Source organism: Oncorhynchus mykiss, chromosome 1 (genome assembly GCF_013265735.2).
Source record: "Oncorhynchus mykiss isolate Arlee chromosome 1, USDA_OmykA_1.1, whole genome shotgun sequence".
NCBI lineage: Eukaryota > Metazoa > Chordata > Actinopteri > Salmoniformes > Salmonidae > Oncorhynchus > Oncorhynchus mykiss.
Window position 1 is genome coordinate 69,683,671 of NC_048565.1, and position 13,066 is coordinate 69,696,736.

General features: G+C 43.1%; 1 protein-coding gene across 1 annotated transcript in view; it reads left to right on the forward strand.

The window, feature by feature from the left end:
- Window positions 1-13,066, forward strand: part of ttc27 (tetratricopeptide repeat domain 27) — a 122,551-nt gene that overhangs the window by 38,262 nt on the left and 71,223 nt on the right. The window contains exons 6-8 of the mRNA XM_021610238.2: window positions 1,282-1,446; window positions 1,574-1,716; window positions 11,108-11,220. Of these exons, the coding sequence (XP_021465913.2) occupies window positions 1,282-1,446; window positions 1,574-1,716; window positions 11,108-11,220 (421 nt within the window). The remainder of the gene's footprint in view (window positions 1-1,281; window positions 1,447-1,573; window positions 1,717-11,107; window positions 11,221-13,066) is intronic.

A 13,066-nucleotide genomic window follows, 5' to 3' on the forward strand; every position in this document is an offset into this window, starting at 1 on the left:
GAGGTGTGAAAGGCATGCAGTTTGGAAAGGGGATTTTTACAATCCATTTTCTCTTTCTCTCATACGCTTTGCTGTTGGTTTTGAGTTGACACTGAGGATCGGATACAATAATGTACACTATTTCAACACTGACTGTTATTGTGGTCTCTCTTTGGCCTCTTTCACCCGACAATAACGTTTCCTGAGAATGAATAAATCAGTCAGTGTTCATTCTAACAAGGCCCGAATAACAGACCTAATAAAAGGATTAGCAGTAAACCCATAAGATATATGCTCATTTGTCCTGTGTTGGCCCATGCTAATCTTGCGATGTCATGCTGCAAGGGTCGTGATCAGTAGGTATGAAATAGAAAACGTTTTGAGGCTAAGTGAAATGGGTGGGGAGGTACAGTATTACCTGATCCGAATATTGTGCCCTGTCAAGGATGTTTGTTTCAGAGCAGATCCCATGCTCCCTGGCAACCTAGCAATGCAAAGGGATTGGTCACGACACCTATTCACTCTGTTTGTTTTCTCCTATCCAAATTTGAAATTGGGCAAGGACTTTTCTTCACCTTCACTTTCATCCCCCTCTGTTCCTTTGTCATCATCTTAACTACCGTCCGTCAAGGTGTCGCAGCTCTAACCCAACACGGCTGTTGTGGTGTTATGTTATCCTTACAAAAGTGCCCCCTCCCGTTGCACATGTCACAACAGCCCAGGAAGCTCATTTCCTGGTGTGAAATAGCTGCAGTGAAGGTGACACACAAGGCGCAGAGTAAATCTCTCTGGCATGGGCCCATGCTGCCTCATAAATGTTGAATGGAGGAACGCGAGGGTACGTGGCGTCATGAATTATACACATTAGGAGCCGGGATCATTTCCACACCGCGCACAGCCTTGAGCGAGACTAAACTGATAGGACGAAGCCAAAACACCTTTTCTCTTCTCCGCTGTCCATTTGTCTCTTTTAATGTGTCTCCTCTGTCTCTCTCGCTCTGTGTTGCCGACCAATGACCTCATGGTAATGGTCTGCAGGTGCACTGAGCTCTTATTGACCTCTGGATGGTCTTCAATGGAGTTTTAGGAGTAGATGAGATGTGCCGTCTTTTGGTGCTAAAATACGATGTAGGGTGGTCGGTTTTGAGAACTTGAAAGATGTAAAAAATGAATAAAAAAGCATTTAAAAATGTAATTAAAATACATTTACTCAACTGATAATAGCTTATTAAATCTGCAAATTATTCTATATTTAACTGAAATATGTAGTCTTATTATCCTTTTACCTCATCTTCTCTGCAGTAATGAAGTATGAGTCTCTGTTCTCTGAGGGAACCCTCCGGAACCTGTCCATCCAGTTCCACTTGGAATGTGGCTACACGTCTCTGACCTACTATGAGTACAACCCAGCCAAGGAGCACTTTCAACGGGCCAAGGAACTCTCTGGCCTAGATATGAACATGATAGGTAGGTACAGTAGGCTTGGACCAGTCTCAACATACAGTAACAGCTTGACTGTTTAGAAGGCCTACAGTTTTGGTCAGGAAAGTGTATGTGTAACATGGTAATTGGATGAGGTCTTCGCTTCATGCAGGTGCTCTGGGCAAACGGACTCGCTTCCAGCAGAACTTCCTTGCCCAGCTGATCCTGGATGTCAAGCGTAAGGAAGACATCCCAGCCCCTGAGCCAGACAGTGAGCTGACCCTCTCCCCCACCCCACTGGCCAGCCTGCCCAAGGTAAGCACTCTACACCTTTCACCCTCGCTCACATTGGGCGACACATCCAGTGTGATACTCAGTGTCAACAGCAGAGGGGGATCTCCACCCCTCAATAACTGATGTGATATTCTGTAGTGATGGAGGCCTTGGAAAATCAGGACGAAAGTGACTGCAGGGAGAATTCCCATTCTCTGTCTTTCCTCAGTGAGACGTTGGTGGGGGGTAGGTTTATGGCTTTCTAGAACGGCTGTTCGGCCTCATTTGTCAGGTCAGACGTAGCCAGTGTACATGCCGAGCTTGCCTTTGGCTTGGCGGAGAGGGAGGACATGTTTTTTTGTGGGCTATTTTCAGGAGACCCGTTCCTCAAGTCAGATCCCTAGATACTTGTTTTGAAACTTTATAATATTATTTTATGGCATGTTACCGGCAACCGCATTACTTTCCGTTCATTGGATAATGACCTTACCCTCTGAGACTCACAGTACTGAGAATGGTCCAGTTACCATTAGTACTACCATTCTACCATTTTACTGATTTATGCATATCCCATGGATGGAGTGTGAAGTACAGAACTGGGATATGTTGCGATTCCCTCCGTTTTGTGGGTCACTGAACATGGATGCAGTGCTATGATGTCACTGAATCAAGGGTGACGACTAGAGCCCGACGATATAGGATTTTTGGGTCTGTTACCGATTTTTAGTTAGGCAAAAGTCCCTGATTTACAGATATATCTGACGATTAGGGATGTTAATCGGTTAGCTGCCGAAAATACATTTGACCGTTCATGCTTATCGGTCAAAAGGTTAATTTGCATAATTTGGTGGAATTGGCCCTTGTGTATTTTTGTTACTCATCATGCATTTGATTTATCACATGTGCACAGCATACAGAGCCTAGTGTGAGGAGCTGAATAGCCTACCACCTGTCAGACAGCGTGCGCGTGGCTCTTCATGAAGCCTGTAGGTTACTGGAGTGAAACTTGTTTTTGTAAGCCCAGTCACTGAGCAAGAAATGAATTCTAAATGCAATCTTGTTAAAAACGTTGTTTGCTTGATTAAAAAGCTCTCGTAAAGCACGCCTCCCATTCGCCACTGGGATGCGTAGGCTATAGCCTGCCTACGGTTGACCATCAGCTCATCACCCACCACTTTGTAATGGTAGATTGAAGCGATATAATTGTTTGAAACCTGAACATTTTACTTTACTTCAAATAATGAGGCATGTTTTACCTGGCTTCAAAGTAGCTATGTGAAAATCCATCCGTAGGAACGTGGAGGCAATTATTTTATAAAGACTTCCTCATGCCATTGTTCCATTGGTTTTCATATCAACTATCTTTCATTGTCCATAGGCCGAAGTGACAATCCTAGTCATATTAGCAACCTATTATTGTAGTTCTATTATATTCCCTCTCTAAGTTTCTAATGGAGATTTTCATCTCTGTCACATGTGGAACTGCTCGCATGAGGTGCGCTGTTTAGGACTGTGTTTTCCGCAAATTGCATTTTGGCAAATGTTTGAAAATTACTAGAGTTGCATGTTCAATAATAGTCTATAGTCTTTTGACTGTAAGACGATAGGCTTGCTATATTTGTATGTTTCCATCAAGTTGTTAATGAAAAATGTCTGGTCCTTGTATGCATGCATGGTATCAGAGGAAGAAGCGAGATGTTTCACTTGCCAAAATCTGTACAATGCGTTTCTGTGGGCTTATTCTGGGCCTAAGCTTGTCGCCTGCCTTCTCGCCTTGGGACGACTCCCATTGTTAGGGTGGAGACAAAAGCATCTCGTCATTATATACAGACCTCTGATAGTATTTTCAGTTGGTCACGTCATTTTACTGTTTTATTTTTTATTTACCGTTTGTTGACTGGTTAATGGCGGTCAGTTAAAAAAAAATATATATATATATATAAATAATATATTAGAGGTGGAATGATTTATTATTTATTTTTACACATTGTTCTCCGAAGATTAACAGATGCACTAAATTATGATTTCTTAACTAAATATGTCAAATTACATTTAACTTTTGGTTATATGATGACCACCAAAAAGTAATCATATCCTCTAAATACAAAACACTTGTTGAGTTTTCCACGTTAGGTACAACTTCAATATTTTTTCTAGAAGAATGCATTAGGTTTTGTGCTGAAGCACTACAAGAACACTAATAAACAAGGACTGAATGAAAATAACTGTCTCAAAGTATATCTGAAACGGCGCTGTTCACAAGTTCAAACTATGCGGTGAAATGCAGTAACATGCAGTTTCTAATGTCACCACTAGATGTCAGCATCAGCATTTGTATTGAGTAGATTGCCTACAGTGCTTTACAACAATCTAATGTCATGTAAAGAAAAGTATTATGGCAACCCCACAATTAAATATTGTTCCGGCAAATACACGCTAGCTGTTCATTGCGAAAATGTTTTCTCATGAATGTAAACACATGGTCTGAATCGTAGATATACTCTAACTGTCTTTCTTTTTGCAGATTGTGTATTTAGGAAAAAAAACAAATAAGCCCACTAACATAATAGGCCCAGATAGTAACTGTGTTATTTTTGTATCAAGGATGAGTCCACTTCGGCACATAAGAAACAGTTTGCTTGCTAGTTAGGCTAACTACCTTACTGACAAGACAAAGCCTACAGCTAGCCAGCTAATGTTAAGTAAGCATGTGATGAGTACAGGGCTGCTGGCTTGGTGAAGTGTACTTCTGATTATTTACTGGTTGAAATACGCTGTCGCTGGCTGTGGCAAGCTACTCAGTGTCGAACCGCCATGCCCACTCTCTCACGACGTGACTTACGAGCTGAATGATGTTCAATGAGCAGCTTGTTGAACAACTCAAAAAATGACTGCAAATGAGCAGACATATTTGTTTGTTCTATGTACTGTATATAAATAACAAATATTTCTATGCAACGCTAGTATCGGCTGATATCAGTCAAACTATTTATCGGTCGGGCTCTAGTGACGACAGGATGCTAGGTGATTGGCCAGCACGCCCGTGGAGCGGCTGTCGGTGCAGGAAAGAGCCACGTATCCAAAGGACCCCGAGAGAGTGGAAACAAGCTGCACTGTGCACTCCTGTCAGCTCTGCATGAATCAGACCCCAGACCCACTGACTCTCTCGGTCTCACACACACACACAAACACACACACCCCCTACCTGATTCTCCATATCCACTCTGCTCGCCACTGCAATGCACCTCAACCCCAGGCTTCATGATCTGAGGAGACTCCTCTCGCCACAGATTTGCTCTCAAGTTCTCTGTTCTAAATGAGATGAATTGTGAAGCTACATAGTATGGTTACACAGATATGTGATCTGGGTAGGCATTCTATCGCTCTACTGTACATTTGAGATTTTAGTAATTTAGCAGACGCTCTTGTCCAGACCAGTTCACAATAAGTGAGTTCATCTTAAGATACACTACATGTCCAAAAGTGTGGGGACACCTGCTCATCAAACATCTCATTCCAAAACCATGGGCATTAATATGGAGATGGTCCCCCCTTTGCTGCTTTCAGCCTCCACTCTTCTGGGAAGCTTTTCACTAGATGTTGGAACATTGCTATGGGGATTCCATTCAGCCACGCGCATTAGTGAGGCCTGGCTTGCAGTCGGCATTCCAATTCATCACCAAAGTGTTCAATGGGGTTGAGGTCAGGGCTCTGTGCAGGCCAGTCAAGTTCTTCCTCGCCGATTTCGACAAACCATTTCTGTATGGACCTTGCTTTGTGCATGGGGGCATTGTCATACTGACAGGTAGCGTTCACCTGGCATCTGCTAAAAACCAGAATCGTCCGTCGAGATGGTGAAGCGTTTCCACTGCTCCCGAGTCCAATGGTGGCGAGGTCTTTCAATGTTTTCGTAAGATGGGCAGGGACTCTCCTGTCCTGACTTTAGAAGGAAGCTTGTTCCACCGTTGGGATGCAAGGACAGAGAAGAGCTTTGACTGGGCTGTGCGGGAGCTGCCTTCCTGTAGGGGAGGGAGGGCAAAGAGGCCAAGGTTGGTGGAACGGAGTGCTCTGGTTGGGATGTAGTGTTTGAGAATAGCCTGAAGGCAAGGAGGGGCAGTAACCCCTTGCTGCTCTGTAGACAAGCACCAGGGTCTTGAAGATGATGCATGCTTCGACTGGAAGCCTGTGGAGTGTGCTGTACAGTCTAGGCTTCATCCTTGAATCCATACTCATTTTGAATGGGCCCCGAACTGCAGTGCGTGAAGTCTGGAAGATATATTTTTTTGATGAACGATATTGATTTTTGTTTTCAATAGATTTTTGCTGAGATGTACAGCATGGAGGGTATTACTTAGAATGTAATGCGCATTGAATAACTATTGCCATGCATTACCCTGACCTGAGCTATTTTTTTTTACCATGAACCCTTTAACCTGTGCACAAGAATGAAGCATCTGAGCCCAGTAGATTGATTTGAAGATTAGAGAAAGCAGGCAGCTCTGTCATGGACATGGTGATTTTATGATCCAGCAGCATCACGCGATGATCTGACACCCCTGTCCAGGGACATTCTCCAAGCCAAGCATGTGGGCTAGTCACCTGCTGACACTTCAGGGGCTAAGCTATCTTCTGCTGTTTATCTAATCCATCTGACTCTGTCATCATCTCAGCCCCGTCTCTCCCTGCTAGAACAATCAAATATCCAGTCAGTAGAGCCACACAGCAGTGGAGAGCAGAGGTGAGGCAGACAGCGCCCAGCTGTTTAACTCTCACCCTGGGCCCAAACCGTGTCACTCCCCCCATGATGAAGTGCCTATTAGAGGCCCATGGCGTAGTGGGTTCACACACACACACACACACACACACACACACACACACACACACACACACACACTAAAAAGTATGGCCAGTGGAAAGGGCCTCTACAAGCACAAGGGGCCCCAAGGTGGGTGTTTGAGACCCTGGTTTGGACTGAACCCTACCCAACAATGTCAAGGGACAAAGGGGAAGGAGGGTGTTTGCTGAATGTCACACACACAGACGTACTCACAAACATGCAGACTTTCCAGATGGAATGAGGGGGAGAGAAAGCAGAGGGGGCTGTTATTTTGTTTAGCCCCTCTGACCGGTCTGTCTTCAACTTGTGATTTGTCTTGGTTTCCCTCGTATTTCTATCCTGCTGGGGTTCTGCTTGTACCTATACTAAACCAGACTCCACCAACCCCTCTGGTCCTGTTGCCAGTGGTGTGTGTGTGTGTGTGGTGGCTTCACTCATTGTCCTCTTGAACATCTACTGTAAAAATGACAAACAGTGGGCCACTTGTGTATGTAAACTTGTGACTTCAACTGTACATAGCGTTGTCCGACCAACATATTTTGCTGCATAACATCCTATCGCATGATTCTCTTCCCAACAGCCAAATTGGCAGAACAAAACTTTGACAGGGCTTCAGGCTAACATTTTCCCCAGTGCCACCAACTTTTTGAGTTGGTGTCACCAGCCCACGATTTGGTCGCACATTTCTTTTTTTTTCACAGCGTCACACAATATAATTTATCATTCATCTTTTGAAGTCATTCAGTGCTTTAGACTGTGTAATAGACTACTGATATGGTAGGCTATTCAATAAACAAGTTGTTTCATCTAACGTGTCCAAGCAGGAATTCATAAAGCAACCTAATCCAAAGACTGTCATGAATTGTGATTTGAATTGTGAGTTGACAATAAGGTATTATGTTTTACTGTTAAAATAGGGCTCCAGAATTTTCTGAATTTTCCTACATTATTATGTGCGCTAATATCATAGGCTAATGCATTTTGGGGCTTATTCACCACATGAAGAAGTGAATACACAAAACACATTAGATAGCTTGTTAACACTAAGTATAATACCCACCGCTAGTTGTCATGTATTAATCTAACAGTAAATATAATACCGCTAGTAGTCATGTATTAATCTAACAGTAAATATAATACCACTAGTAGTCATGTATTAATCTAACAGTAAATATAATACCGCTAGTAGTCATGTATTAATCTAACAGTAAATATAATACCACCGCTAGTAGTGATGTATTAATCTAACAGTAAATATAATACCACTAGTAGTCATGTATTAATCTAACAGTAAATATAATACCACTAGTAGTCATGTATTAATCTAACAGTAAATATAATACCACTAGTAGTCATGTATTAATCTAACAGTAAATATAATACCACTAGTAGTCATGTATTAATCTAACAGTAAGTATAATACCACCGCTAGTAGTGATGTATTAATCTAACAGTAAATATAATACCACTAGTAGTCATGTATTAATCTAACAGTAAATATAATACCACTAGTAGTCATGTATTAATCTAATTATCTAATTAATTTAATTATTTAGGACAACAGTAAATGTTGTCCTAAAAAACATTGCAGTTCTGGCCTACTATCCTATGCACTCGCAATGGCCGATGCGCAATTGTTAATTTTGCACGCTTTGCATCATAAAGCCGTATCAAATATATTTTGTTGTAAAATAGTTGCTTTTGAGCTCAATAATAGATAAATAAAATTAAACCCGGCTCGCCACAGGAGTCGCTAAAGGAGTCGGTAGAGCGCGGTGGGACAAGTCCGTCCCAGCCGGCCAAACCCTCCCCTAACACGGGTGATGCTGGGCCAATTGTGCGTCGCCTCATGGGTCTCCAGGTCACGGCCGGCTTCGAAACAGCCTGGGATCGAACCGTAAAGGGAAATCTTACTGCTACAATATACAATGACATTCTAGATGATACTGTGCTTCCAGCTTTGCGGCAACAGTTTGGGGAAGACCCTTTGCTTTTTCAGCATGACAATACCCCTGTGCAGCGAGGTCCATTTTCAAATGGTTTGTCGAGATCAGTGTGTGATCGCACAACATCGGGGCCCGACCTCACTAATGTCCTTGTGGCTGAATGAAGCAATTTCCTGCAGCAATGTTCCACCATCTAGTGGAAAGCCTTCCCAGAAGAGTGGAGGTTGTTATAGCAGCCAAGGGGTGGCCAACACCATATAAATACCCATGATTTTAGAACAAGTTTTTTGACGAGTAGTTGTCCACATTCTTTTGGTCATGCACTGTATATTGTACTCAGTTATCATTTAAAGTGTTGTAAGTAGTGGTCTGATAGGTTGTAGTAAACTACTTGCTAGCATTATCAATCTGTTATTAGCCTACCTATATATCGGGATGATACGCTTTCAGATGTCTCTTGAGGTCAATTCCCATAGAAATGTTGCATTCGGTTTACAGTAAGTAAAGTGGCCCCAAACATGGCCCTCTTTTCAACCGGGAGCTTTTTTTTTTTTACTGGGAGAGTACCCACTTCATGTGCCCTATTTGCATCAATGATTTGTTGTCGCCAAATTGCAAATAACACTGAAAGGATCTCAATCATTCAACTCTTAGTCGACTTACTCGTCAGATTTTAGTAATTTAGTCTCATTTTCCTCAACCCAAATGAAAAATATTTGTATTTTTAGTTTTTTTGGGGGGGGGGGGGTTTATTCAGTTATCGTCTCTTCAATTGCCACTGAAAGAAGAGGTGTTTGACAAATTTCTGTCACTATTTTAGAAATTAACACAGTACTGGACATTCCATACAATGACTGATCCTTCGTCCTCCTTTCTGTGGGGCGGATCCTGCTTGCTCCTGGGCTCTGCTTCTCAGACCACTAATGCTCTCATTACAGGCTGGGGGGTGGGGGGGTGTAAATGGGCTCAATCAAGCCCATCATTAGCCAGAGCTTACTGGCTGGCTGGAACGGAGAGACAGAGAAATAGCACCACACAACATAGGCAGCAAGGTGAGACCCCAGTGGCAATTGACCCCGTCTTCCTCTGAGATAAGACCTTGTCAATGGCATGAACAAACTCTTATACCATGAAATACTTACTTTCAATTTGAGCTGAGGAATGCCAACCCGGTATGTGAAATGTAAGAACCAATGACTGCGTGAGAGGTATGTGCATGGTACAAATACTCTGGATACTGTATTTAAGAAATACCAAGTGTACCCACCCAGTATTGCTGTAATAGCGTGCGCTAAGCGTAGCCACACACTTTCTGTGTACTTTGATCAATTGCCAAGTCTACGTTGTAATATGCAGACAAAGCACTATGTCAGTCAAAAAAGGAATTAGGATTCATTCTTCAACAAAAGCAGGTTCCTGAATTGTGACGTGTTCGTTCTGTCCTATGGAACATTGCGTGTCATGCACCATTGAGGGTTTCAGTCAGAGAAATTCAGATAAAGTAGAGGCACTTAATGCAAAAAGACAATCTGGGATTAAGCTCCAGATTTGGCACAGATGGCTGGTTCTTTTATCAGCTGGTGAGGGAAAGCAGACGGAGGTAAAACGATTAGGAGAACATCACAGGGAAGGGGGGAATTACAATAGGGAAAGCAAATGGAACAACTATTTTGGTTTTGAACATTTTAACTGTCTCTGTGATATCTGGAGTGGATGCAGGTGAATGCATGATAAAAACCTCCACTGAGTCAGGCAGCTGTCCTGTAGAAGGCTTACTTTGGTGGGCTGACCTTTGTTTTCCTAAGTGTGGGTCCTTGTGTGTAACCATGGGTGTGTGTATTCTGACCCAGACACCTGGCGGACAGGTGCAGCCCGTGACGCAGGGCATCGTTAGCTTCCTCTTTTTTAAAGGGCCACAGGGAACCAGGAACTCTGGACTACCAAACCCTTCAAGATGGTGTCATTTTCCTGGGTGTTCCTGACAGTTAAACCCTACACTGTGTTAATGCTGGCCAAAGAATTTGGGTGGTGAGCTGTTGGACTACTTAAGTGTTTTTTTTGCTTATGTGTGTGCCTTAGACTTGTTGAAGAAATTGGCCAAAACACACATCCCCTTTTGTTTACTGTGATTTCAGTTCACAGTAATCATGAGCTCTGAAAGAAATGATAGGGGTATGTTTGAGTGGTTGGGTGAGTGCGTCCATGTGTTCACAAGCTGTGCATGGCAGCAGACCTTTTTTTGTTCTTTTTTTTTTAAGCAAGACGTTTCGATTTTTCTCCCGGATCCAAATCTAAATGGGCCAGCCACATTCCAATTACATAAGACAAAAAAAGAGAAGTATCCTAGAGACGCAGAGTTAAGGATGACGAAGGGGAGTCCGAGGGGGGAAAAGTGTGAGAAAAGGGCTTTTTGACCGGAGGAAGTATCCATCACTCCCCTGGAAAAGTAATCTCTCAAAAATAAGCCCTGCCTCAACTTTCACTCCGAACTCCATGAATCCATCCGTTTTAGTCACTGATGGTGGAGAACCACTTAAAAGGACTGCCTTACCTTTCTATTGTTGCCTGCCTGCGGTCATAATATGCTATTATTTGAAAGATGTGCTAGTAATCCCTTGCTGAGCTGTCTGTTATGTGTTTTGCCCAACAGGACCATGACCTCAGTGATGATACTGTGTTGAACCAGATCAACCTGGCTGAGCCTGGACAGTACCCGATGCCGGACCTCAGCGGTGAGGAGCAGGCCGTTATCCTGGGAGTCTGGTAAGACGAAACACTATGAACTAGTTAAGTCAGTCGCTTAAGCGATCTACATGGTTAGACTAGTAGTACTCAAAGTAGTACTCCAGAAATAAGCAACATGAAATCATCTTAAAAATCATAACTATGATTTGTGTCTATGGGCATGACTCTTCTAGTCAATTTAGAGCAGGGCTGTCAAGCATCCAGGCCGAATGGTGTTTTGAGTAAAAATATCAAAAAATATATTTTTACAGCAAGGAAATACATTTTCAGTGCGGCCCTCCGGACCACGTTGAAAACAGAGTGCGGTGCTCAGGGTAGAATTACTTTGACAGCCCTGGTCTAGAGTATAGTATGTTTTTGAATATTGCATAGTCAAGGGGTCAATTAGTCTTATTATAACACACTATGCCACTGTAACGGGCATGAGTCAGCATGGTTGCTCATGGTCACGTGATGATAGCCCTGCTTGCGAACTTCAAAACCAGTGTCTGCCCTCGGCCCAAAAGGGAATTTCCTCTTGGTTTCACGATCTAAGACATTGGTTGCTCCTGTGGGAGACCCGGGTTCATATACTACACATAATGCAATGCGCCACCCACCCAGTTGGTTTTGATAGTATGGCTTGGATGGCTACACCGTTGTAATTCTAGCTGAAGTATCTGGTTCTAAAAAGTGCTTTGTCATTCATCAAGGACGAACACGACATCACCATGTAAAAACATCACACTCCGGCCAGCTCAGTGAATATAACCCCAATGGTCAATAAAGGTCACCAACAGTCTCAATGGTCAATATCAAGACTGTTCCATTGTGAGACTAGATGTCAAGGGCTAGGAGGCCATTTTGTGTGGAATACAGTTAACCTTATTGACACTACAAGGATCAAATGATGGACCTACCTATTATCTACGTCGCCAATAGCAATCAAGATGTCGGGCTAAAATAAGGATGGCTGTCGAACACAATCCTTCAACTGTGATACAAAAGCAACCCCGTCATCCTCTTATGGCCCATTGATATAGTGGAATATATTTAAGCTTAGTCAAGAAGAAGGGTTAGCCAATGTTTTCCATTTATTAAACCAGACACTTAAACCAGCCACTAACATGATCAGTAAAAAAGATGTACCACCCAAGTGGCAGGCGAGGGATAGGATGGAGAGGTCATGTGAAGGTCGACAGAGGAGGTAGTTTTGTTCTCAAGGGTGCGCTGGGAGGCCCGGTGATTGACGACAGTGGGCCGAACTTCTGTCCCCGTTTTCACTGCTCCACCGACTGGAAAGATGGTGTGTGTGTGTCTGGGGTCTGCTAGTTCTACCACTTTATTATAAACTGTTTTTAGTCTGCCTTCTTGCCCGTGTTAGATTCCTTTTTTCCCCTTCTTAAAGTCTGGTTGTCTGGGCCCCAGCCAAAGGGCCTTTTTTCCCCGAGTATAGTTTTTCAGTACTTTTGGAATCGGCCTCTCTCTCTACAGGGGAGAGGCCTATTCCAAATAAATTTAATTCAACTTTACCATTGTTAAAATCTTTTTAAAGATGCCTTTTTATTATTTAACCGGATTATGACAGCTCTTAACAATAAATCACTGTTACTATTGCTTCATTTCATTGCAGGTTTTCATGCTTTTTAGGTTGCTTTTTTGTGTGTTCCATTTAGGATCTGTTTTCCAAAGCCTCCATCTGATACGGTTGCTACAGAGTGATGTCTTTGCTCCTGGCGTTTTCTATGCTTTTCTCCCCCTCCCGAGAGGTGTCAAAATGAGGCGATGGTGAGGCCAGCAGACTCTCTCCTCCTCTGTCTGTCTCTCTCTTTGCTTAGGAGTGAGTCAGAGGGATTTCAGAGTTCAGGGAGTGCTCTCACTCTCC